Below are 25,899 nucleotides of genomic sequence, written 5' to 3'. Positions count from 1 at the left end.
TTACCAAAAGTACAAGTGGAGGTCTTTTACTGTATTGCTGGCCCCTCGTGTTATACTGTTGAGTAGTTAAATGACTGGAGGTCTCTTTAACACACAGATTTTTACTATGAAACATAAGGGCCCTCTCATCTTCCTAATTCTCCTGAGCAGTAAATTAAATGGAGTTTCGCTTCAATCTTTACAAAAATGGCCTAACTCCTGAAACAGCACAGAGCTTTGTGTTGCTTCACAAAAGGAGAAAAATGGGTTTAATCTTTCTTTGTCAGAGAAGAAAACGAAACAGGGAAAGAAAGGTTCCGACAAATGTAAAAGCAGATTAAATTAAACGTTGATACAAACAGTAAGATAAGAAATCTCCCCCCCAAAAAAAATTAATTTGGTGCAAAATATCTCTGGAGGAATAAAAAGAAAAAAAAAATTGTTATAATTTTGCATAATCAGCGTGTGCCATCTGGAACAATTAACAAGCGTTCCATAGAAATCTGAGAGCGGTTCACATTATATTAAGGATATGGAATTATACAAGTAATAAATCCTTGTGAAATCCAAAAAAAGAAAGCTATTTTCTCTGGCTTGTCAGAGCCATTTTCTCTTTGAATACAGGAGAACACTTGATAAAGAAATTAATATTATGCAAATGACATCTTGCATTTAAAATTCGCAATGATGGCACAGGTTTTAGTGCGGACGCTGTGTGCTTTCCTCATGTTTAATTCATCCGCAAGTTCACCTGTCAGTTTGCAATCAGCGATATGGAGAAGCGTTCACAAACAGCAGAGAGCAGGGATTTAATTGGAAAACTCTGCTGCATCTTTCAATTATTAGGAGTAAATTAAAAGCAGATGCAGGCAGCGTATTAAGGATTTCCGAAGAGGACGCGGGAATCACAGATTCATTGTTGTTGATCCGTTGCTGCGGATATAGAAACGCGAGACAATTTGGGATGCAAAATCTGTGCAATCTGGCGATTGCCAAAGAAAACTTAATATTAATCCCCCATAGGCTGGGGAAAAGGCTAAACAGATAAATAATACAGCCATTTGTATTAAAGTGTATTAGACCTTCATGGGAGTTCTGTAAGCTAAATCTTGAGTCATGCTCTATTTCACCATAAAGAAAAGTGCTCTCACTAACAGCAAAATATGTAACTATTATCTTACCATACCACGGTATTCAATGGTGCCGAGGTCAGCGGTCTGTGCGGGCCACCCGAGTTCCCCCTCAACAAACTTGGCAAACCATGTCTTTACCAACTTTGCTTTGTGCACAGGTGCGCACTCATGCTGGAACATAAAAGGGCCTTCCCCAAACTGGTGCCACAAAGCGTACAATAGTCTAAAAACGTCATTGTATGCTGTAACATTAACATTACCCTTCATTAAAAAACAAGAGGGCCCAATTCCTGAAAAATTGCCCCAGACAATTATACCTCCTTCACCAAACTTTACAGCAAACACCATGCATAGGTTGCATTGGCGATGTGCTTTACAAAACTTCAGCCGATGCTTAGTTATCTTCGGCTTGTGTGCAGCTGCTTGACCATGAAAACCCATTTCATGAAGCTCCTCATGGACAGTGCTTGTGCAAACGTGGCATCCTATAACAATGCCACGTTTAAAGTCACTGCTCTCTTCAGTAGGAACCATTCTACTGCCAATGTACATCCATGGATATGGCTGCATATGTGCTTTAAGCAGAATGCTTATGCAGCCTTTAAGTTCATTAAAAAAATATAGTCATTTGATTATGTAATGGCTACTACAAAATACTGACACTGTTACTTAATATTTTGCAGTAAAGGTTGAGTATTTTTAACCTTAAAAGAACCACTTACTAATTAAATGATGTGGGGTTTTTTGTTCTTTTTAGACATATGAGGTTTCATGAAGTCTTAAAGATCCAGATCTACTCCTCTTTTGTGGGCACTGAAGAATACAGTTTCATGGTTGTTAAAAGGGACAGAACAAAGGTGAGAATAACCATGGACAGGGTTGTTATTAACCTGTTATTAAAAGGTTGTTATTAAATAAAGAGCTAGAAAATAAACTTGAATGTAGTGAAGATATCCCGCGGTGCTGGGCAGTCTTGCAGGTCGACGGGAGAAGAAATAGTAGTAGTAGGAATGAACAAAACACTTACAGAGGCTACCTAATGCTAATGTTATTGGCAAAGCTTTCTTCTAATATAGGTTCCATAATATTCAAGCACATCTAAATATAAAAATAATTAAAAAAAAAAAGATCTGAAATTTTACTCTGGGGGTTAATTATTGACCTGACCCATTATACTGCAGCAACCGTGTAACAAATGAAAAGCAAGTATTACCATTGAAGGTTTTTAACCCCTTCATGACAATGGCTGATTTTATTTTTTTGTACCCTCGTGACAATGGCTGTTTTAACATTTCTGTGGTGCTCGTGTTTAGCTGTAATTTTCTTCTCTTTCATTTACTGAACAAGTTAATATATTGGGGCTTTTTTCAGGACAAGAAGGGCTTTCTTTATATACCAGATCACTTCGTACACCCGTTTAAAGTCATGACGTGTCTGTCACGTCAATTGTCATAAAGGGGTTAACAAGATTTTTGTTTTTGAGTTCAAATACAATCTACATATGAAATAAAATACCCTGCTTAGAAGCAAACTACATTCCCAATAGAAGACTGTGTACTTATTGAAAATTACATATGCATAATCCTTAATAAACCCTAATAAATTAGAATTATAGTGTTGTAGAAATAATACACTGTAATTCCTCTTGATTTTTTAAATTATACAAACACATGTGAACAGCACCCTTCGCATGTTCCATATACAAACTGTTTTAAGTCTAAATGTCCAAGCACTTGGAACTATAGGAGCTATCACAAACATTTCCCAGTGACCAAACCTTACTCTATTAAGCAGTGGGAGATTATGGAGTTTGTTGTCCCCATGAAGTCACAGAGGGACAGTTAACAGTTAGTCCAAGGCTTTGCACATAGGCTGGAGTCCTAAAGCACTTTATGAAAAATGGCCAACAGTCACTAACTAATACCGGTCTCGGAAACACTTTCATTTTAAATAAAAAAACTGGATATTGGCATATTAGGCCAAGAGAAAAAAAAATGGTAGGTTAACATGTTTTCCAGCGCTGGCCCAATAAACACTCAATTTTAGGTATGATTTTCCAATTCTTAAATTTGTTATAGACTCATCTAACATCCCAGGGGGGGGGGGGGGGACAGCTACCTGTTTTGCTAATGCAATGCAGTAAATAAAGGACACCGTTTTTGTTCTGATTTTAGAGTTTTATAAAACACTTGCTGAATTGTATGAAAAATACGGCTGGTGATTTAGAATTCTCACATTTGGTTTGTATTTGTATTGTAGTCACACGTACAAGTCCTCTCTCCTAAGCTTAATTTTAAAATGCACATAGTGATCAACCAAGACGGACACTTATTCCTCTAAAACATCAGGTTCTGGAAAAAAGGCCATCAGTATTGTGTCTAACTTATTAAATACCAAAAGGACCAACTAGTTCTTTTTGCTTATATTCCCATGCCAAAATCTCTATCCACAGCTATGTGTCCACAAAGAAAATAACAATGTGTATTTATCCCGATGAAGCATCAGCAACATCTTTCTCAACGACGTATAACAATACCCACGAAAGATATTAAAATGTAAAGCACCACGGCATATTAGTCTGGTGCTATGACCCACTAACAAGTACAGAATAAAATGCTTGCAAAGCAATAGTCACCAAACCAGCACCAAAGGCTGATTCCTTTAACCTTTCCCTTCAAGAAAAGTCACCCACACTCATTTCTCAGAAGATTGGCCCAAAAAAATAAATAAGATTTTCTTTTCAAACGGTTTGGAGATAACATAATCCAACCGCTATCCCCTACAAAATTCGTTCTCCGCACACAAACAATATATATGGATTACAATCTGTATTCTGACAGATAGTCTGTCTTCCCCAGCAATGTCTGGACAATAAAATCATTTGTAATAAAATTTACACTGCTAACTTAGATAAAACACTACACCCGTTCCTTACAAGTCCACCAATGCTCTGTCAGCAAATGTAAACTTTGAAGAACATACAACTGTGAAGGATTCCAAATGGATCATAACACACACACACAATGTCACTCGCAGTTGTGTTGTGGGTTTGTGTTATTACGTTTTATTTACCATATAAATACAGATCACCGGCTATGGTAAACATACAGAAGTAAACTGTAAACATACAGAAGTAAACTGTAAACATAAAAAGTAAACTATTGAGATGCTCACCTGATATTGCATATAAATTGGACTGCTGATTCTCAAAGTCCGGTCTTGTGTTATTTCTACCCCGAAATGTTGCAGGAAGCGTTAAAGAGATGTGTCTAGGAAAGAAAAAAAAAGTGAGGCATTAAACTGTTAAGCATTTAAAGTGTATTAAAAGTTGAGCCTCTATGAATAAAATAAGAAAACCCTTCAGCGGACAATTGTTGCCATGGCAATTACTTTATCACATGAGACCACTATGGAATGACTGTGATGTCACACTGCAGCGAGACATAATTATATACACACAGTTATAGTATAAGAAGATTAATATTAGGTTGTCAGTTGCTTACTGGAGACAAACCAGGCCACATTAACACTTAAAATACTGGGAGATCATTAAATGCCATTCATTACAAGTTCTTATGTGTCATTACCTCGCTAGACCCATCACAAGAGCAGTTTTAACTGTATGACATTATAAAAAAAAAAAAAAAAAAAAAAAAAAAATCAAACATTTTAAATGATACATATATGTTATCTAATGTTTCCTGTTTTTTTTAAAATGTACCTGTTATTATCACAACTAAGCCCGAGAACTCAATGCTCAATGTAGTACTACAGGGCCCTAATAATTAAATTCAGTTTTATGCCAAACTAGGGGTCACACCTGGCCTACCGATGGCCAGTAGTAGCCATAATCCTGTATTGTTTTATCATTGCAATCGCCTTCTTAAAAACACAACAATTGGGTGGTTCTAACTAACCAAACAAGGCCAATCGGAGCAACAGGAACACGTCAGGTGACATTATGTGACCCAGAGCGATGATGTGTGTGACAGAGCGGGTATGTTTTAGAGTGAGTGTGTACCTGAGTGTGTTAAAGTGAAGGCATGTATTAGTGTGTGTGCGTTAGTGTGTATGTTATGGTGGGGCATTCACCTGTTCTTGCCCCCCAGGCCAGAAGGTGCTAGGATTGTATCTCCAATTATGTAGTTGTAAGCAAATTATGTGTGAATGAATCTTCTTTGGCATTTTGTTATTCCTTTACCTTCTTGTCTGGTGTATTATTAATATCGCACCACCAGGGGGCAATGCAGTTACTGAATCATCTCAAAGAAATATAGATTGCTTTAATTTCAATACAAGTTCTATATTAAGTAATGGAGGGATCAAAAACCCTTCTGTGTTAACAAGAATCTGCCCACAGCATAGAAAATGTATGGTATTTTGGCAATGGACTGCTGTTTTCTCTACACAAAACCATTCTGTCTTTCAGTCCCTTTTGGGTCACACAAATAATTATTTATCCCTGCACTTGGTTAAATGCCACTGTAATGAGCCTTTTTATCTCTATATAAAAAGAGAAATGCACTATATGGGCAAAAGTATTGGGACACCTGACCATTACACCAACAGGGAGTTTTATGACATTGCATTCTAAATACATAGACATTTAGACTGGTCCATTCACCATACCAAGACATTTTGGAAAATGCTTCCAACTTGGTGGGAACAGTTTGGGGAAGGTCTTTTTCTATCCCAGCATGACTGTGTCCCAGTGCACAAAGCAAGGTCCATAAAGACATGGTTGGATGAGTTTGGGGTGGAAGAACTTAACTGCCCCGCACAGCGCCCTGACCTCAACCCCATCTAACACCTTTGAGAACTGGAACGGTGATTGAAAGGCCAGGCCTTCTCATCCAACATCAGTGCCTGACTTCATAAATGCTCTACAGGATGAATGGGTAAAATTCCCACAGAAACACTCCAAAATCTTGTGGAAAGCCTTCCCAGAAGAGTGGAAGCTGTTATAGCTGCAAATGGGGGACCAACTACATATTAATGTCTATGTATTTAGAATGCAATGTCATCAAAGTCCCTGCTGGTATAACGGTCATATGTCCCAATACTTTTGTCCATTTAATGTATTTAATTGTGGCAGTCTCACTCCTTGTTCAGTGTTTCCAGCACAGCACAAGAGCATATGGCAAATCAAATACCTGTTAAATGTATACTTCGCGCACGAGGAGCTAATCCGGGGCACATTTTCATTCACATTACAGTCTTTATAATTAATCATCATTTCAGGAAACAGCGCCTGACACTAAACAACCACTCTGAGTTCGTAATTAGAACAAACTTCTTCATCATATTAGGGGCAACACAGGAAGACAGAAACAATTAAAATATTTAACTGGTTAACAGCCTTGTGCTTGCAAGTAGATGTGTCAGCCTGTGCAGTGAATATTTTTCCTAACACGATGGCACATTGCATGAAAAGCAGAAATTAAACCATATGTTTATATGTGTATACCAGTGGAAATAGTGGATCTTGCACAATCTCATGCTACCTGGCCTGGGAGGTGCAGAACAAGGTATCACTGGGGTATAAAGAGGGAATTTTGATCTATTTTTGATCTATACCCTATCTATCCAGTCACTTGTGTACTTGGTTTACTCTAAATTACTGTAAAATCACACAATGACACATGAATATTTTATATTTTGTTTGCTATGGTGATAAGCAATTACAATGCAAAACCCAGTCAACTGGCACTTGGATAAAATGATCCCATAGTAATAGTACATAGACTACTTAATAGAAAAGTAAACTTATACATTTTGCTTATATTAACCTGTAAAGTTATAGCTTCACTTTAGGAGCTGTTCATTCTTAATATCTGTAACATGAATTCTGTATTTCCCTATTTCTTATGCTGTGTGGACTTTAATAAGCATTCTTCTAAAATGCAATGCTGTGAAATCTTCTTTCTTCCTCCATGATCCCAAATTTATTGGCATTGATTGGCTGCTTAAGATGTCAATCAATGGCAGTAAAGTACTAATGAAATGAGCAGGAAAATGTTCGTGTACTGATTGGAAGCTTAAGCAGCCAGTCAGTGGCAGGGAAATGCTCCCATTGAAATCAAAAGCAGCACTTTCCATAGAGCTGACTGGAAGAGAGTATGTCACATGCTGGGAGATGCATTCAGCTGAATGCTTCTCCTGTGGGGCATTTAGCTGTGGGAGCAAATTTATTTTCGGGGGGGGGTGTTGCAGACCCCATGCATTTGCAAAATAGATCACACACCTATCATGCATTAAAGTGCACATGATGGCTGGAGTCTCAGCATCCTTTCAGGACTTAACTTTCAAAAGCTTGGTCTAAAGACACAGAGAAAAGTAATAGGTTGATAAATGTAAGTTATTTCGATCGTGTAGCAGCCAATAGACGAGGCCTGCAAAATTTGGAAAACGCTTGGAGACCTTAGAGGTTTGGAAAGACTTGGATGAAAAGATGGCCCTTGAAGTTTGGAAGAAAATGCACGTGTGAAGTATTGATGCAAGACTTGGGAAAGTAATGGTAAGTATTGCTAATGGTATGGGGAGGTTTGACCTCATACAAATAAGAAAGGGTTGGGCCTGCAATTATTTTTAAAAATTCTTTTTACTATAATGCCATCAAATTCTGCAGTGCTGTAAAATCAGCAAACAGGACATGAGTAGCACATCACATAAAAATAAGTTTTTAAAGAAACAAAAAAGGAAATCCCTGCTTAAACTATATCCTGAGATTTAAACGCCTACAAGCCAGTACTTGATATAGTTTATATCTGAAGAAATGTAAACGGACCTAAAATTCTAATTTCAGTCTCCATGTGACTCTCCGTCTTTTTCTATGAATATTTTGCTCCAAAAATCTGATCGCTTACATGTACAGACCATGTCACAACGCTCCATTTAAAAAAAAAAACTAAACGACAACAACGAAAATGTTAGCAAACAACTTTTGTAAAAAAAAAACTAAAAAAAAAAAAAAAACTGGCTTGACAAACTGTAAAAACACTTAAAAAAGAATTTCTCAGTTCGTTTTTGACCCATTCGCGATCGTACAAATTCCATTTCCTGGCGGTTTGTTTCAGATGAAAATCGGGGGCTTATTTTAATTTCGGGAATGAACATTTGTTGTCTGACACCCATATTTTCTCTCATTCTCTCGTTTCGGACTCTCACACTCTCATTGTCGCTCACACTCTCTCTCATTGTTGTTCACACTCTCTCTAACTTTTCTGCAGACCACTTCTGCATCTCAAAGCTCAGCTTCAGTGTCTCGTGTGTTCTTGCTCTGCATCTTTTTGGTCTCTTTTCTCCTCTCTTCAATCTTCTTTCTTCATCCACATCTTCACGGACTTAACCTCCCAACAAACTTCCACCAAAGTGGTGGAGTTTCCGGTGACATCATCTCCCCGATTCGCCAATCAGGGGAGAGGCCGTCACCAGAACCTTCACCGTTTTGGTTATCGTATCGCAAAATGGCAGAGCTTCTGGTGATGTACTCTCCTCAATTCTCCAAACTAGGGAGAGGTAGTCATTTCGGTGGAAATTCACCAGGAGGTTATCTTTTGCATAGATTCTTACAATTTGACGAAATTGGTACTTTTTCATTAAATTTGTAATTCGTACCAATCCGAATGGAAATGTCTGGTCTGTACCTGAATTTGCAGGGTCTTTGGAACAAATTTCTGTGTAAAGCACTGTATGCAGTTTTTACATGGCACATTTCTTGCTTACAGAACGTTAATGCAATGATATGTATAACATACGTGGGGCCTGTTAAGTCTTGCCATTTACGCATGATTTATTCCGACAAATATTTCCTAGCACATAAAGATTAACCGCTATTCAGCCTGTAGTAAAAACACAGGGTTTTTTCATGCATGGCTTCATGAAACCAAGCAAGTGAAAAAAATGTAGACTGCTGTATGAAAGTCATACTAACATATGAGGTTTGGAACTTTCCGACTGCAAAAAAACGTGATCCCACCTGCACAGTAGTCTTATTATATGTAAATTCATAAGCCCACAAGATGTTTGCTAGGCATCTCTTGTAAATATTCCAGATTCACAACAATGGTTCAAACATGATAAGTGGCACCAGACATCGCTCTCTCGCAAAGGCTATAAAATCATGATAAGTTTTGGAGAGACATAAACATCTCATCGGGGAAGCTGGCCGCTGATTACATACATAGAGCTCGGTCATACATCTGAAGACAGACAGCCAGGTTTTACTGTACACCATTAATAGAACTCTCAATTATTCCACAACACACAGTATGTTTTAACTCAATAAGATTACAATACATTTTATTCTGACGCTTGTTTTATTTGCGGAGTAAAACAAAACTGATTCAATTTCCCAACAAAGCCATAAACTGCAACGAGGAAAGAACAGATCCTTCCCGAACGCATTATTTGTGAACGAGAGATGCCAATTTTAGTCAACAGACAGCAGTAGGTCTTATGGAACGCAAGCAAGTTTTCCTGAGTAGATGAACGATAAATAAGGATTGGTTTATGCAGGATAATAAAAGTGTAGACACATGTTTGTGTGATACTATTTGTCAAGTAAGCATTACAGGGAGTGGGCTATTAGTGTACTAAGTTATCGTGATAAACACTTTTGGGTGGTTGAAAGAACATAGACCAAAATATAGAAAGAAAAGCTCATAATGGTTTTTTTTTTAGTTTTTTTTTTTTTTGTTTTGTTTTTTACAGGAAACAGCACTGGAAACTAGAGCCCTGCGCGGGACTGCTTTTTCAATCCCTTTCCCGCAATGTGGGTGTTCCACTCCCGCCACATTTGTGGCCAATCACGCCCACCTCCTTACCTGAACTGCAGATTTCCCGCACAGTCCCACGAGGCTGCCCTCGAGTTGCTCCCTCACAACGTCTCTTCTCTTGCTCCGCCCAGGAACAAGGCGGAGTCACAGGAAGTGACGTCACATCGCGTGACTCTGTTTTGTTCCTGGGCGGAGCAAGACAGGAGACACTGTGCGGGATTACTGGGACCCGCAGGTACTGTGCCTGACCGCTCGCTCCCGCCCGCAACCCCAGCAAGACCGCCTGCACCCGCAGATTTTGTGGCGGGTCCCGTGTGCAGTCCCCTACTGGAAACCACATTCTATGTTACAGAGAGCTCTGCCTATAAAGAGCTATGTATAGCAACACAATCTCAGTAATCAAAGAGAGAGAGGCATTTGCCCAAGAAGTTTTAAACCGTATTGTGCTTCCTGGGCAGGAAGAAGGAGAAACAATTGTGGGCAGGCCCGGACTGGCCATCGGGCACACCGGGCATTTGCCCGGTGGGCCGGACCACGGCAAGGCCGCATTGATTTAGGGGCTGATGGAGCTGCAGCTCCAGGCCCCTACCCTACCTACGGCCGCATTAACCGCCGCAAAAACCCGATGTTTTAATTTAAACCCTGTGCGGCCGCAGACCCCTAAGGCCGGCCATGGTGGGGGCTTCCCGGCCCCTTAGAGCAGGGCCGGCCTTTGGGGTGTGCGACCGCACAGGGCGCCACACTCCAGGGGGCGGCGGCGGGGGGCGGTCCGCACCGGGTGCCGCTCATCAGGGGGTGCCAACTTGCGGCACCCGGCACCCCTCCAGAGACGGACAGTAATGTCCGCCGCTGGAGGAGCAGGCTCGCAAGGGAGCGGTATCGGAGGTCTTTAACAGACCTCCGGTTCCCTTGAGTGATTTTAAGCCGGGTTCAACCCGGCTTAAAATCACTCAAGGGAGCCGGAGGTCTGCTAAAGACCTCCGATACCGCTCCCTTGTGATCCGCGCGGCAACAGCTGCTGTGCGCCGGGATTTGTTGTCAGATCCCGGCGCACAACACTGAAGCCGCGCCCACCGCTGTTCATGCCCTCTGACCCGGAAGAAGACAGAGAAGACAGAAGAACTGAAGAAGAGGAGGAAAAGGAGCTGTAAGGAGAAAAAAAGGAAAGGTAGGAAAACATTCAGTGAGAGTGGATTGGTATATGTGTGGCTTAGTATATATGTGTGGCTTGGTATATATGTGTGGATTGGTATATATGTGTGGATTGGTATATATGTGTGTGGATTGGTATATGTGTGGATTGGTATGTGTGTGGATTAGTATATATGTGTGGATTGGTGTATATATACGTGTGGATTGGTATATATATGTGTGGATTGGTATATATATGTGTGGATTGGTATATATGTGTGTGGATTGGTATATATGTGTGTGGATTGGTATATGTGTGGATTGGTATATATGTGTGGATTGGTGTATATGTGTGGATTGGTGTATATGTGTGGATTGGTGTATATATATATGTGTGGATTGGTATATATATATGTGTGGATTGGTATATATATATATGTGTGGATTGGTATATACGTGTGGATTGGTGTATACATGTGGATTGGTGTATACGTGTGGATTGGTGTATACGTGTGGATTGGTATGTGTGTGGATTGGTGTATATGTGTGGATTGGTGTATATGTGTGGATTGGTGTATATGTGTGGATTGGTGTATGTATATGTGTGGATTGGTGTATGTATATGTGTGGATTGGTGTATATATATGTGTGGATTGGTATATACGTGTGGATTGGTAGGTGTGTGGATTGGTAAGTGTGTGAGAGTGATGGGTGTTATGCTGTACCATTTCCAATGTCTTTTTCATGATCTAATTATGCTCTAAAAGTACATCATAACTCCCATCACTCTATACTGTTCCATACAGTGGCAGAGCTGGGAGGCAGAGGCCTTGCACCCCCACCGCAGGACTCCTGAAAGGTAAGTGAACTTCAAAGAGGGAGAGGGTAGATAGTTAGGAGGGGGTAGTTGCGGCGGGCTTAAGGGGCTCTGCGTTAATGCAGCCATAGAGGACCAGTCAGTCCGGTCCTGACTGGGCTTATTTTAAGGTGGGGGCCTGGAGCTGCAGCTCCATCAGCCCCTAAGTCAATCCTCCCCTGCCACAGGTGCGGTCGCAGTTGCTGCTTGTTCCGGCAACAAGGTAAGTAGGGTGAGGGAGGGGGGTGCAGTGAGAAGAGGCAGAGGGGGGTTAGATAGTGAGAAAGGGGGAGAGGGGATAGATAGAGGTGGTACATATTGAGAAGTGGGGAAGGGGGTTACATAGTGAAAAGGGGCAGATAAGATGAAGAGAGGAGGTAGTGTGAATGCGTATGAGAATGAATGAATAAATGTGTGGATGAATTGTGTGAATGCGTATGACAATTAATGAATTCATGTGAGGATGAATTGTGTGAATGATTTGTGAGACTGCATTAATGAATGTGTTAATGATTTGTGTGAATCATTAAATGCAAAGATGGTACATGAAGGGTGGGCTTTAACAATAAATAAATAAATAAATATGGGCTGCTCAGGCTTAAATGCCCGGGCCTATTTTTTGTCCCAGTCCGGGCCTGATTGTGGGTGAATGGCTCCCATCACACCTCTAGGTATGCATGTGCTTCTCTAAGGTATACTAATCAGTAGTAACATTACCTGGCTATGAATCTTCTTATATTACGTAAAATGAGCAAACCTGGTAAAGATTATAAATTCACTGGCTAACTGAACTACAATGGATGATACATTTTCCAGTCTACTTAAATCTCTTCTTCATGCCGGAAGAGACCTAAATAGCAACAAAAGCCATTCAGTTAGCCCATAAAGTTCTTATCTTTACCAAACAGTCTGGAGAAAAGGCTAATCATCTACCCAATTCATACTAAATTATTATTATTGTTTATGATTTACTTATTACCAGACCGTGGTTCTTAAACATGCATATAGATTATGGCACAAGGAAAAGACATAACTGTGTTCACAAGTGACAGGGTACCATTTTCTTTAAATGCAGTTGGTTTAATCACCTTGTCAGACCTGAAATGTGGATTTTTAATATTATTTATTAATGTAAATTATTGGAAAGCTGGTCAGAGTTCTTCATATTCTGAATGCCTAGTTATCTAAAGGTGCAGTTACACCTTCTTTGCTAAATGTGTGTGTATATATATATATATATATATATATATATATATATATATATATATATATATATATATACACACACACATATATATATATATATATATATATATATATATATTTTATTTATTTTTTTTTATTTTTTTTTTTCTAAATGCTGCATTAGAATCATCATTCATAGTACTGTTAAATGTACAAAACTTTCCCAAAAATAATTCTATAGATATTGAAATGTATGGCATTTGTACCCTTTGCCGAGTAACAGCATCTTTAAAAAAAAAATAAAAAAAAAATAAAAAAAAGTAATCAGTGTAGTTGTCAATTTGCTTCTAGGACAGATTTTCAGCAGTCTATAATGAATATAGGACAAGAGGTTTTTACAGTAGCTGCTGTCAAATTGTCCTGTGTACTCTTATCATGCAACCACCCTTCCCTTATTTCACATCTTTTCATGTGCGTTTATGTTTTTCATAATTTGTAAATAATCATTCAGATGAGTGCCAAAGCTTCACAGTGGATAAGTTGCTTCTATTTTATTCTAAAATTAAAAAATACTATTTGATATTGTACTACACAAAGGCATTTTTTTTATTATTTGTTGAGATACCTACCTTGGAAGATTTGGGGCTGATGCAGAGGTGACGACAGCAGAAGGGGAGGAGGGAGAAGACAGCTCTGGCGATTCTGGGGCTCGAGGGACCCTTCCCATTCTGTACCAGATGCCCATATTATTCAGCTCACTGTTAAAGCATGTACAAAATAAGACCATGTTAGAAGAATTCTGTCAGACAAAACTGTACAGAAATCATAATCCATTAATGCCACAAGAGGCGAGGGCTCTGCTTTATCTTATAGGAACATAGGAACGAAGAGACACTACAAACTTTAAAAAGCAGAGCACAAAATGTGACGCATCTTATAGTATACAACCTCTAGCTCGAAGGCAGTATATACACAGAAGTATAGCCATAGGAACCATTGGGGAAAAAAAAACATCAAAATAATATTCTTTAAGCATGGAGCCGTGTCTGAATAACAATAATCATGCCCTGAGAGTCCTATATAAAACTTAAGCATTTACACCACTTTCAGAGTCTGGCTTGGTATATAGTAATGGGAGTTATGGTGTATAACCATCAATGTCCGACAGAGTACATAGTGATGGTAGTTATGCTGTACCACCATCTCTGTCTGTCTCGATCACTATATAATGATAGCAGTTATACTGTTGTGGTTATGGGAGTAGTGGTATACAACTCAGCATTTATTAATGGGTGTTATACTGTACCACCATCAGTGTAATGCTGTTTGGGCACAAAGATGGCACTGGTAATTTTTTGGGTGGAAAAATGGCACTAGTATGGAAGGGACAAAGATGGCACCCTTGTTACATAGTGAAGTGTGGAACCCAAAGTGGTGTAGTAGTCTCCACCTGGGCCGCCAAAAGATGTTTTGGCATCAGTGACCACTGGGCGCTACCTGCAGAACCAGATTATCAAATTGACACTTAAGTTTGGGCTAGATAGACACACATATGTAAAACAACCCAATCCGGAGTAATAGGGTTTGCAAAACAATCATCCTCTTTGGGGTAAGTAAAGATTTAACTGCATTTAAGCAGATTAAGGGGAAAAAGCATAAATAATATTAAATTAAATCATTTTCGTTCTACTTGATTAAATTGCATTAATCGTATTGACACGCAGTATAAAAGGTCCAGACTCACCCTATGAATGTATACTGTGGGGGTGCTTGTTTAGAACGGCTCAGGATGCGGATATCACATATTGCGGCTTCCGTGGAATCCCGGGGAATAAACTTAATGCACAGCCGCTTTTTCCGAAAAGCTATTTCTTCTGCGGGAATAAAACATACCAAAAACAAAATTAGATATGTGTTTTGCTTAAACAAAATTTTCTTACATTTCTGTGATATTCTTGTTAGCTACAGACTTGGTTTCAGTTCTGCTTGTTAACATTCTGAATATTTAGCAATATAGAATTTAAGTTACTTATGAATCGCTCTTAGCAATATAATTGCCACACACTGAGCTCAATCATTAAGAAATTAACCATTTCACTATTCATATAAAACAATAAGAGCTTTGCATAAAGCACCTAATGTATTCCATATCTAAAAGACATTATCACAGGGTTACAACATCATCTGACAGCCATATAAACTGTGTGACCATTCACACAATGCAATGTTAAGATTTTAACTATCTTTTTATCACACAAAAACAAAAAAAACACCAGCTACAAATATTTTAGGCTGCATTAGCACATTATATTTAGGTGGGGTTTTTTTGTTGGAGGTCTGTGTTTATTGTCCAGACATCATTGTTACCTGTGTGCAAGGTGGGCCAGCAAGGCCAAAAAAGGAAAGGGGGAAATTACCGTAAATAGTAACCAAGTAATAATGAGAAGTACAGAATGATCTCATCACACCTGGAGTAAACGCGTCCCTCTACAGAATGAAGAAAGGGTTCACATGTTGCTAGGCAACACCTAACAGAGCTTAGGAAACAGCGTAGGTCGTTGGCTGAACAACGTCAATGACTACTGGTACCTGGGCGAACAATCTTCTGTTTTATAGTCGATTCAGATTCTACACACAGCTATCTTCTATATACACATGCAGACACTTTAACCTCTTAATGACAAAGCCCGTACATGTACGGGCTCAAAATGCATTGTTTTCAATGGGTTTAAGCATGCCCATTGTCCTCAAGGGGTTAACATATTGACACAATATTCCTGTATATTCTGCATTTTTTTAGCAGAATTGAAGAATAAAGATATAAGTAGCCTTTGCTAGGAGTTAGAAAATGCTGTCCGTGTAAAGCAATATGTTTTTATTGTAACATTTTCTTCCACGTGAAAATGAAAGAATAGCTGTAATTTCCCCTTTAAGCCATGTTAACACAGACTGAGACAGTCCACTCCATATATTTATACAGTTTTAACTTACGTGTGTCCACAGTTTCGTGAATGGGAATAAAGCCCACAGGTAAAGTGTCTTTTATGTCAATCAATTTCATGTCAACCAGCACATTCCCCAAGTGACTCTGAGAAGAGATTAGAAGACTGTTACAGCGCACGAATGCCAACCGGTCGCTGAAATTTATCTCATCTTCTATTCAAACTAGCCAAGATTAAGTTTGCTTGGGACAGAGAAGGGATGGGAAACCGACACTATAAAAACCACAGAAACCACTTTAAAGAACAGCCATGGCAAACTTTATAGTATTTAATAAAAAAGAAATGCAAATAGTTTTCCCAGTTATACGTTGAAAAGCATGTATAGGTGGATACTGTACTAAGCTACACTAAACTTTTCTCCCTTCTCTTTACTTAACCCAGAATCAACAAAATTCAAAGAATAAATTATATAAAACATTTCAAAAATAGTTAGGAGAGCTACTCTCTGGCATACAAATAAGTATATGCTTATTTGGTAGGGCTACATTAATGTTCATAGATACAAAAGTTGCTTTTCTCAAATGAACTACACAAGGGAAAACAAAGAACAAAAAGTTTTTTTTGTGACCATAAAGTAACAGGTGGCTTTCAGCCGCAATAAATGGAACTCACATTCTCCCGGGAAAAGGTTCTGGTGAAACAAAGGTATCTCGTCACCTTGGATTTGAATAAACCATCTTTCCAAAGGTCTGCATCCAAACCATCTGTAGTCTGAGACACCTGCCAGGATGAGAGATAGCAGGACAGTGAAAATGGAGAAAAGGGATGAGGGGGGGGATGAGATCCTGTCTTTTTTCAGTAAACTCCCTTACTGTCTGTTAATGGATTTAATGTACATAATAAATACATTTCCAGCCTCAAACAGCAGTACTGCAATTGTAATGCACTTACCAAATTACTACACCAATGTCAACTGCAGAGATGGGCAAGCAACACAAGCAACATGTTATGGGAGTCAGAACAGCAGCTTGAGAGGATACTGTGAATATAGATGGAAAGACCCAGGGACGGAATGGTTATTTTTATTTTTTTTAAATTATGGTGCATTGGGCTTGCAGGAGACATTTTGCTCTTTTGATGGCTAACCTTTAAAACATACCATTACTTTTCCTACGCTTAAACAGAATGGACCGATACCTCAAAAAATGTCAATGCCATTAGAATGTATTAGTCATTAAAGAAGGATGTACCTTCTAAGCTGTAAACCGGTAAAAACTCTAAAGCTGCCCCGATGTTTAGTACTCAACAGGTATGTTTACTAAATTATATACTTCTCTTTAGAGAAGTAAATGTTTCCCTGCAAAAATATAAAATCCTTAACAAGATGGGAAATTATTCAAAATTAAATTTAAAAAAGATATGGTTAAATTTAAGTGGCTGAATTTTGAATATAGCTGCATTTTTTTGGGTTGCGTGCCCAACCCTTTTATAAAATTAGCTCTTATTATAAAAAAGTGAATCTCAAATTTTTCCGGGTCATGTGACGCAAAAGCAAGCACAAATGGGTTGTTGCCAAGGAAACAGAAAGCACTCCTTAAAAAGGTGTCTGTGTTGTCCATCCCCAACATGTAGAACTTGATGGTCCATCAAAACCAAAGATAATGACTGTCCAATCATTAAACTCTAGACTTGTGTTTTAGGAGACCACCACTCTGACACTTATAAGTCATAAGGGGTCTAATCAACAGTTACAAAAAGGTCTGTATGGAAAAGAGTATCTAAACTGGTGAAGCAATATTAAAACTAAAAATACTAATTTTCACGTTTGACTTGTTCAACTATTTACATCTATATAAATTACTTTTATGGTAACCCACAACAAAATATAAATTATATTGGTATTAACCTTTTGTCGATACATTCCCCAATAAGTACCTGCAACACTAGAGATAACTATTGTCCTACAACCAAAACGCGATTCTGAGTTGATTCAGCCCATTTTGGAGTTTTAGGAGGCCAATATTCATTGGAATCGGGAGTTCAACGCAAATTGACAAGCTACTCACACTTGTTTCTAGAGCTAATACTTTTCTAAATACTCAATGTGCCTTTTGAACACTATAGAAAGTAACACAAGCTCTCTCTCTCTATATATATATATATTAGACTGTTTGAATTCATTCTCCCATATATAGAGGAATAAATGAAATGAAATTTGGAACACTAGATTATGACAGCTAAATGGCCCTTAACCAGGTGATTTATTAAGAACATGCCATTTCTTGCAAAAGGTTAATAATTCTAGTCCACACCCTATAGAGCGTCTTGTAATGTTACACAGTATCACTATTATTTGAAAACCGCTCAGCCGCGCAGCAAACCACAGCATGTGTACATTGGCGGACCGGCAGGATTTGGGAAAGCCTCTTGTGGTGGATTTGGAACCCACAGTCATCAGGGCAGAACACAGAGGCTTGGATAAAGAAGCAGTTTATCGTCTGCTGTAGGGTTTCTTCAAGAACCCACAAATTGCACGGGGATCACTTTCTGAGAAAAAGGCAAAACCAAAACAAACAAAGGGCTTATAATTACGAATGTGACATTTCAGCATAAAACACACTTCATAGATGCTGAAGATTTTTATTTATTTATTGACAAGGAAAATCCATACTCTGAAAGCCATAAATTACAGTCGCAATGATTTTAATTCATGCTGTCTGGTAGTGACCGCAAAGCTACTACATGCGAATAATGTCCTAAAATGAAATATATACATTTGTCTCTTTTGCTAGCATTACAATGGTTTTATAACGGCAATAAATACATGTATATAATGCAGAAAATGGGGCAGTAATGCTAATGTAAAAGTGAAGCACAATATACCCGCTTCACTAAGCAAGTCTGGCACAGATTTATGTAGATGTTCAATCAGTAGCTTTAGGTAAGCGTGCGTGCGTAGGCCGCTCTGCGAACATTTACACTCTCTATTTATTGGGATAGTGGCTGGGTCAGTAATGACCATACAGGCGAAGGAATCCGTCACACAATGCAAACACTATTAAGGTGTAGATCTAGGATAATATTGCTTGTAAAAGAAACGGTAAAATCTTGTGACAAAGATGTACGTCAGGGTTCCTATAAAGGGAACTGTGTAGTTTGTATGTTGGGTAGGTATTCCTTCTGATGAAGCCACCACTAAGATGCTGTAAGCTTTTAATGTGACGCTGCATCTTTTTCCAACTTAAGACGCCCTGCTTTCTTATGAGTCCAGCATATCCATTTTTCTTAAATAGGGTACTTGCGCTTTGAGCTCTAGGGGCCACCTTTCTGAATGTGTTCATATGTACTGTACCCAATCAAAATGTATGTATGACTATTATACTTATTATATGACTGCACTTATTGTACCTACCCTTTATTATACTGTAAAAGCACTAAAGAGCATCTGGATACATAAGATAGGGACATTTTACTTTTTTTTGTTTAAATATGACCAGATTTTGACATTAATGTTGTGCTGATTGACATGCTGCTGGAGCCAATCAGGGAGCCGGAGAAATTAAATTTAGCACTGGTCACACCTTGCAGAGGATGTTGGTACATAGCAGCGGTGAGGGAGTGGACAGGGGTTCAAATGTTTGCTACCTACTTTTCAATAAGTAGTATCTTTGTAGATCATATAAATTATATACGGTCCACTTTTCATGCTAGCAGGTTTATGGGGGGGGATTAAAGAGGACTTGGATGCCTTGCAACATTAATATGTGGACCATATAGGCAAGTTATGTACTTTTGATTATTTGCACATCCCACATTGCCATATTTGTGGCAGATACTTAGAAACATTTGGTTCACACACACACACACAAGAATTTAGATTTTTTCGTTTTTTTCTTTCATAAGCAATATTATCCACATTCTCACAAAAGACTGCACTTAAAAAGTCTGGAATAACAAAAAATGGGTCCCAGGAAAATTATTTGCTATTAGCTGAGATTAAAGTGTCAAGAAAACCACATAAGGGCTTAAACTGCTGTTACTTGGATTAGCATTTATTCATAGAACAAAGCTTGTAAAATATGTTACTTGCAGAGCTTAATACATTGAGAAGACAGAGATGATGGATAGTAAAATAGGGGCGCCTAGCATCCAGGGGCTAGGGAAGGGATGGGGAGGTAAAGTTGAGAATAAGAATTAAAAATAAACTAGAGCTTTTTTCTTGTGATTCAACCCAGGAATGTGCCCAGTTTAGTGAATGAATAATTGGAAATATCAAACTAACTTCACAACCAATTCTACTTTTTACCTGTTATTCTATCATGTACAGTGTTTTGATACAAAACATATTTCCAATTATAATAATCTTTTATTTATATAGCGCCAACAGTTTACATAGGGCTTCATACAATACATATATTCAAGGGGTCTGACAAGACTAGAATTGACAGACTAAGACAAACCGATACATTAGGTGGAGAGAGCCCAGCTATCATCATTAAAATGTATAACAATTAATAATAGCATAGTAAAAGTGATCCATCATGACATGTTCTTTAAAGTAGACCCCTTATCTGCAATTGAAGATTATATGGTCAAAAACTTAAAACCTGTAAGAGAAGAGATTTGTTTGCTTTTTTACTATCCTCTCTGTTGAGCAGGCTGTGTATGTATACGCATGTTGCATTCTAGGATCACGCCAAGTGCACTGTGGGCTAGAGGTGAACAACCCTAGCCCAAAATGGATCAGAGTACAGTAAAACGATTCAGACAAATTTTTAGTTTCGTTTTTGGTCAATATTGTTTCCTGTCCTTATGGTTTGGATGACATTCGGAGGGCTTTTCTTTTTTTATTCAGAAACACTGAACTTTCCCTCATGCTCTCTCAAAAGGTCCCTGACTCCTTTTCCACAGCTCCATTTCTTGTATTCCCTCTTCTTGTTCTTCCGTATTCTTTCTTGGCCCGCCTCTCTTAGCCATCCACTGTGTTATCCTGGCCTCCCAGAGTGCTTCTGCAAAGGGGCGGAGCCTCTGTGCAGGCTCTCCCCATGGGAAGTGCGGAAAAAGCTTCCCTTTTCCTCATTCAACAGCCTCTGTAGCATTCCTCCAATCAGGAGAAAGGGTGTGTACAGAGACGCCGTCCTATTGCGGAATCGCTCCTGGAAAAGGAGAGCAAGAAAGAGGACAGAAGAACAAGAAGCAGCAAGACAAAAAGCGGAGCTGCGGAAAAGGAGACGAGGAAACCTTGAGAGAGCGAGTGAAAGCAAAAAGCTCTCTGCTTCACTTTTGTTTGTTTTGTTGGGGGATCCTTCCTCATTTTCGAAAATGTTTACAAATTCAGAGATGTGGTTAAAACTCGTATGAATCTAAATCCAAAAGACGAGTTAATACGTCATTGGTCCTATCACCAAACACATACACAATATGACCAAAATAATGTGGACACACGACCATCATACCTATACGAGTGCGTTATATAGTTTTCAAGACAATGGACAGTAATATGAAGTTGGTCCCTTTTGGGGGGGAAAAAAACAGCATATGTGAGGTCAGGCACAATGTTGGATGAGAAGGCCTGGCTGGCATTCAGCATTCCAATTCATCCCAAATGTGTTCAATAGGGTAAAGGTCAGGGCTCTGTGCATGTAACTTGAGTTCCTCCAAACTCCTCAAAACATGTCTTTATGGGCCTCGGTTTGTGCACAGAGGCATAGTTATGTTGGAACAGGAAAGGGCCTTCACCAAACTGTTCCCACAAAGTTAGAAGTACACAATTCTCTAAAATGTATTTTTATGATGTAGCATTAATGTTACCCTCCCCTGGAACTAAGAGGCCTAGTCCAAATTTAAAAGACAGTCGTTATCCCTCCACTAACAATAGTGATCTTTGGCTTGTGAGCAGCTCCTTGGCACAGTGCTGTTGTTGATGTTGCTTCCAGAGGCAGTTTGGAACGCTGTAGTGAGTGATGCTACAAAGGCCAGGAATTTTTTTTTACATGCTACCACTTGGTGGTAGCAGTTGAGTTGTTGTTTCTCCTAGACGCTTCCACTTTACAATAATAGCACCTATAGTGGACAACGTCAGAAATTCCACAAACTGACTTTTCGCAAAGGTGACATACTATGATGGTGCCATGGTTAAAGTCACTGATATCTGATATTCTACTACCGATGTTTCTCTATGAAGATGACACAATTATCAGCTTGATTTTACAGCAACTGTTCTCTGTGTGAGAAATAACATAACATTTCTAAGTAACCTTTCCAATATCTAATGTATTTTCTTTGCCCATATGGGTATTTTTTTCATTAATGTCAATAGTATAATTATTTGGATTAGCCTCATATTTCTTGCTATGCAACCCATACTTACTTCTCTAACACAAAGGATTTCACACCAGTTAGAGGCAAATGTTTATTCAATTTTACATAAAGAAACCATACATAGAATTTGATGGCAGACAAGAGCCATCTGGCCCATACAGACTGAATATCTGTAAACCTTCAGACTTTAATAGGTTTTTGGCTCTGCCTTATCTCTAGGAAAGCTTAATACCTGTCCCTCACTGTATAATCCTCCACCATGCATGTACCTTATTTTACTTTAATATACATTGTTCAAGCTATAAAAATATATAAAATGACTAATCTGTAGGAGAAGCTGCACCACCAGTGGTACCCTTGAAACCAATGGCGGCACTTTCTGTGAATGTACACAGGGGGTCACCTTAGATCCCCGGAACCATCACTAAGCCAGCTGGAGCTGACTCGCAGTAAGTATATCACGTAGGCACAGGCAAGGCTAACTATGAAGTATATTTGACATATTAAAAATGTAACCATCCTAAAAATTACCTTCCTGATATTTAAAGTAACATGAAACATTGTAGTCGTAGTCTATATCATTGTACACAGTAGGGCAAGAAAGGAAAGTAAGCACCAGCTGAGATTTGCCAGGTCATTCCAGACATATAAAGCTTTCTCCTGCATACCTTACACCATGATCTACGCTGCTTCAGAGGTGCACGTATTTTATGAAATGATGATTCATGTCCTCAGAAGCTTCCAAGAAAACCAGCTTCCAGCTTGATTGGATTACACTTTTTTTTAAATTATTGTTAAACTAAACCGTCCTGGCTATAAAGCAGTAACTTTACATATGGTTGCCCAGAAGTCAAGAATAACAAGACAGGAATCAGTCTTCTGGGATCCTGTACTGTGTATACAAGATTCTGTCAAACATACTGTATCCTATTTTCCTGTACCTCTTTACCAGTATCACTAGGCAGTGATTGTTAATGCAGTCAACCTATTAAAGCCCCGATAAAGCCATAGAGTGGTTCTACTAAGACTGCCATCACTTACCACATCATAGCCAGAGGGTGCACGATTCCGCGATGCTACTACTCCGACTCCTGTGATGGGATCCATGGACAAGTCAGTCAAAGCATCAGAAAGGTCCCGCACCTCAGGCATTATAGGGTGATCCTACAGGGAGAAGAAGCCATTTGAACCCAACTATTTACACTCCTTCCACTTCACAATTGTATAGTATAAATTACATAAAATTCATTTGAACAAAGCTCTACCCTACCATTCTCCCAGTGTAGACAACGTTTGACATTACCTTAAATACATCTATGTATAGCTTACTATTTTTTTAGGAAACAATAGAATATATTTAATATACAATAATGTGTAACCAAAGTGAATTCTTAAAAAGTAATAAATAATTATATGTGCCTTTATTGATGCAATTAACCGTATTTGTTTGTCAGACTAATGGAAACAGGAACTGGTTTTCAGAACACAGAAAAAATATATTTTCCAGAGTCTCTGGGGAATGACATTTTGATCCAGTTAAAAAAAATCTACAGATGGTTTTATTTATCATTGTTACCATTAAAAAATAATTTTGAGAAGATGGGAGTCTTGTATAAAAATGTATTTTAATGCAGCTTTAAAAAATTGACTCATCACCATGGTAACCACGTGAATGTGTCTTCTGACTGGACCATTCCATTGATAGCTATGATGATTAGACCATTTTTAAAAAGACATAACTCCTATTTTCTTATGGAACATGGGTAGTAAGTCACCCAAAGGAAATCATAATTCATGCTTATTACATTAGGTCTCAAACCAAGCTCCTAGGTATGGCAAACATAGCCAGCTATCAGGATCTCCATGCAACTACATGGTAAGAACATAAGAATAAATGTATAGTAACGGATTTATCACCACTATTACTGGGTATGAACACATTCTGAGATTATACACTGTTGAGTCGACAGGGATATATTCAAGATAAGCCGCTATATGAAGTAGAACCATTTGGGAGTGCATGTAACTTATCTCCAATGATATCCACAGGGTGTGATAGAACTAAAATGGCAACTGTAAAGTATTGATCTATTGACCTCATAGAAGCCTCATACTCCTCCATTATGGTTTCAAAAGTTATATTTAGCAAGCATATTACGATTACAACACCACATAGTTCCAGTCCAGCATACACCAACCGGTTTGTAAGATGCAAAGTGCCATTCTCAAGGTGAACCATTAAAGGAGATATACTTAAAAAGTTAGAATTACCATTTTCGTTCTACCACACCCTGTGCTTGGAAGAAAGGACGCAATCCTGCTTACATCTACTCCAAAATGTGCAAACTTCATATAGTAGCTTATCTTGTAGTAGTATAGTAGTGTGAGAAGATATAAACTCCTGCACTAGTGACTCAGTGACAAGGATACATAAGATTAAAACCTAAACATTCCTCCGTTAGAATTCCAGAAAGACAATTAAGATGAGAGCCCACTGTTCATTTATTATGTTCTCATTGATTCACCTGTGATCAAGCAGTGATGGCATTAAAATACTGGCTTGTTAAGGCTTCATTGAATTTGAGAGCCACTGGCCTTTCACAGCAGTACATTCACAATACCCATTAACTCCGCTGGAAGCCAGCAGCAAAATGTCCATTAATAAAACTGTAAGTGAAGCTATGTCTTGTCACATTTAAAAAAAAAAAAGTATAAACACATCTTTACAATGTTCTGAAAATATTCAGCTTGGCAGAATTCCTAAACCATTACGTTAGCAACCAAATAGAGGATTACTAAATTAACTTTGTAGAAATCAAGGACTGGTATGAGTCTCTATTAAAAAGGGCAGTCATCCTAAAATTCCTATTTCGGGGATCAGTGAAGCAAAGTGAGCGCTTCACCGATTCAGGTTCAGAAAACCCAAGCCAAGTTCCACTTAACCAGTGCCCACTATTCTCCATCTACACCTCGGACACCTGATATCTTCCTTTGGTATCCAGTCCCACCTATGTACAGACAACACTCTAATATATATTTTATCTCCTGATCTTTCACCCTCTCTTCTAACTCGCCTCATTGACTGTCTTTCTGGAATTGCATCATGGATGGAGCTCAACATCTCCAAGACTGAATTTATGGTTATCCCACCATCTGTCCACAATTCCCGACATATTGACTGATGACAATTCCACTATCCAACTGACAGACCAAGTCTATGTCTCAACCTTCCTATACAAATACACCCCTAACTACTCTCTTTCTTCCCCTCATGAATTGTGTCTCTCTTCTACTGTCATTACCTCTTGTCACTCCCATATTCAGGATTTTACCTATGCTGTACCCCTGTGGAATCCCTCGACCCGTCAGACTTTCTCCCTCGGAACTTTCAAAAGCTCTCTGACATTTTGAGAACCTTTCCTTCTAACAATCTGAACGATCAACAACCTCAACAGATCAACACGACCCTATCAACCCGTCCCCATCCAAGCATCCAACTGTTTTACTTCCCCCTCAACTATATTGTAAGCTTCTCCTTTTGCACCAATTTCTCTACGGGCGCTTTAGAAATAAAT

The 25,899-nt window shown here is 38.7% G+C and overlaps 1 protein-coding gene across 1 annotated transcript in view; it reads right to left on the bottom strand.

The window, feature by feature from the left end:
- Positions 1 to 23,476, bottom strand: part of LOC149284944 (multivesicular body subunit 12B-like) — a 45,916-nt gene extending 22,440 nt beyond the window's left edge. Inside the window, exons 1-6 of the mRNA XM_089496064.1 lie at positions 23,366 to 23,476; positions 16,676 to 16,783; positions 16,053 to 16,149; positions 14,806 to 14,935; positions 13,691 to 13,819; positions 4,287 to 4,381 (exon numbers count right to left, since the gene is read on the bottom strand). Coding sequence (XP_089352190.1) covers positions 4,287 to 4,381; positions 13,691 to 13,819; positions 14,806 to 14,935; positions 16,053 to 16,149; positions 16,676 to 16,783; positions 23,366 to 23,476 — 670 coding nt within the window. The remainder of the gene's footprint in view (positions 1 to 4,286; positions 4,382 to 13,690; positions 13,820 to 14,805; positions 14,936 to 16,052; positions 16,150 to 16,675; positions 16,784 to 23,365) is intronic.
- Positions 23,477 to 25,899: the final 2,423 nt, after the last annotated feature.

Source organism: Sceloporus occidentalis, unplaced genomic scaffold (assembly GCF_023333645.1).
Source record: "Sceloporus occidentalis isolate IW3139 unplaced genomic scaffold, rSceOcc1.0.p SCAF_87, whole genome shotgun sequence".
In the NCBI taxonomy this organism is placed as follows: domain Eukaryota; kingdom Metazoa; phylum Chordata; class Lepidosauria; order Squamata; family Phrynosomatidae; genus Sceloporus; species Sceloporus occidentalis.
The sequence above is the reverse complement of the archived record's forward strand: the minus strand, read 5'-3'. Positions and strand labels throughout refer to the sequence as shown.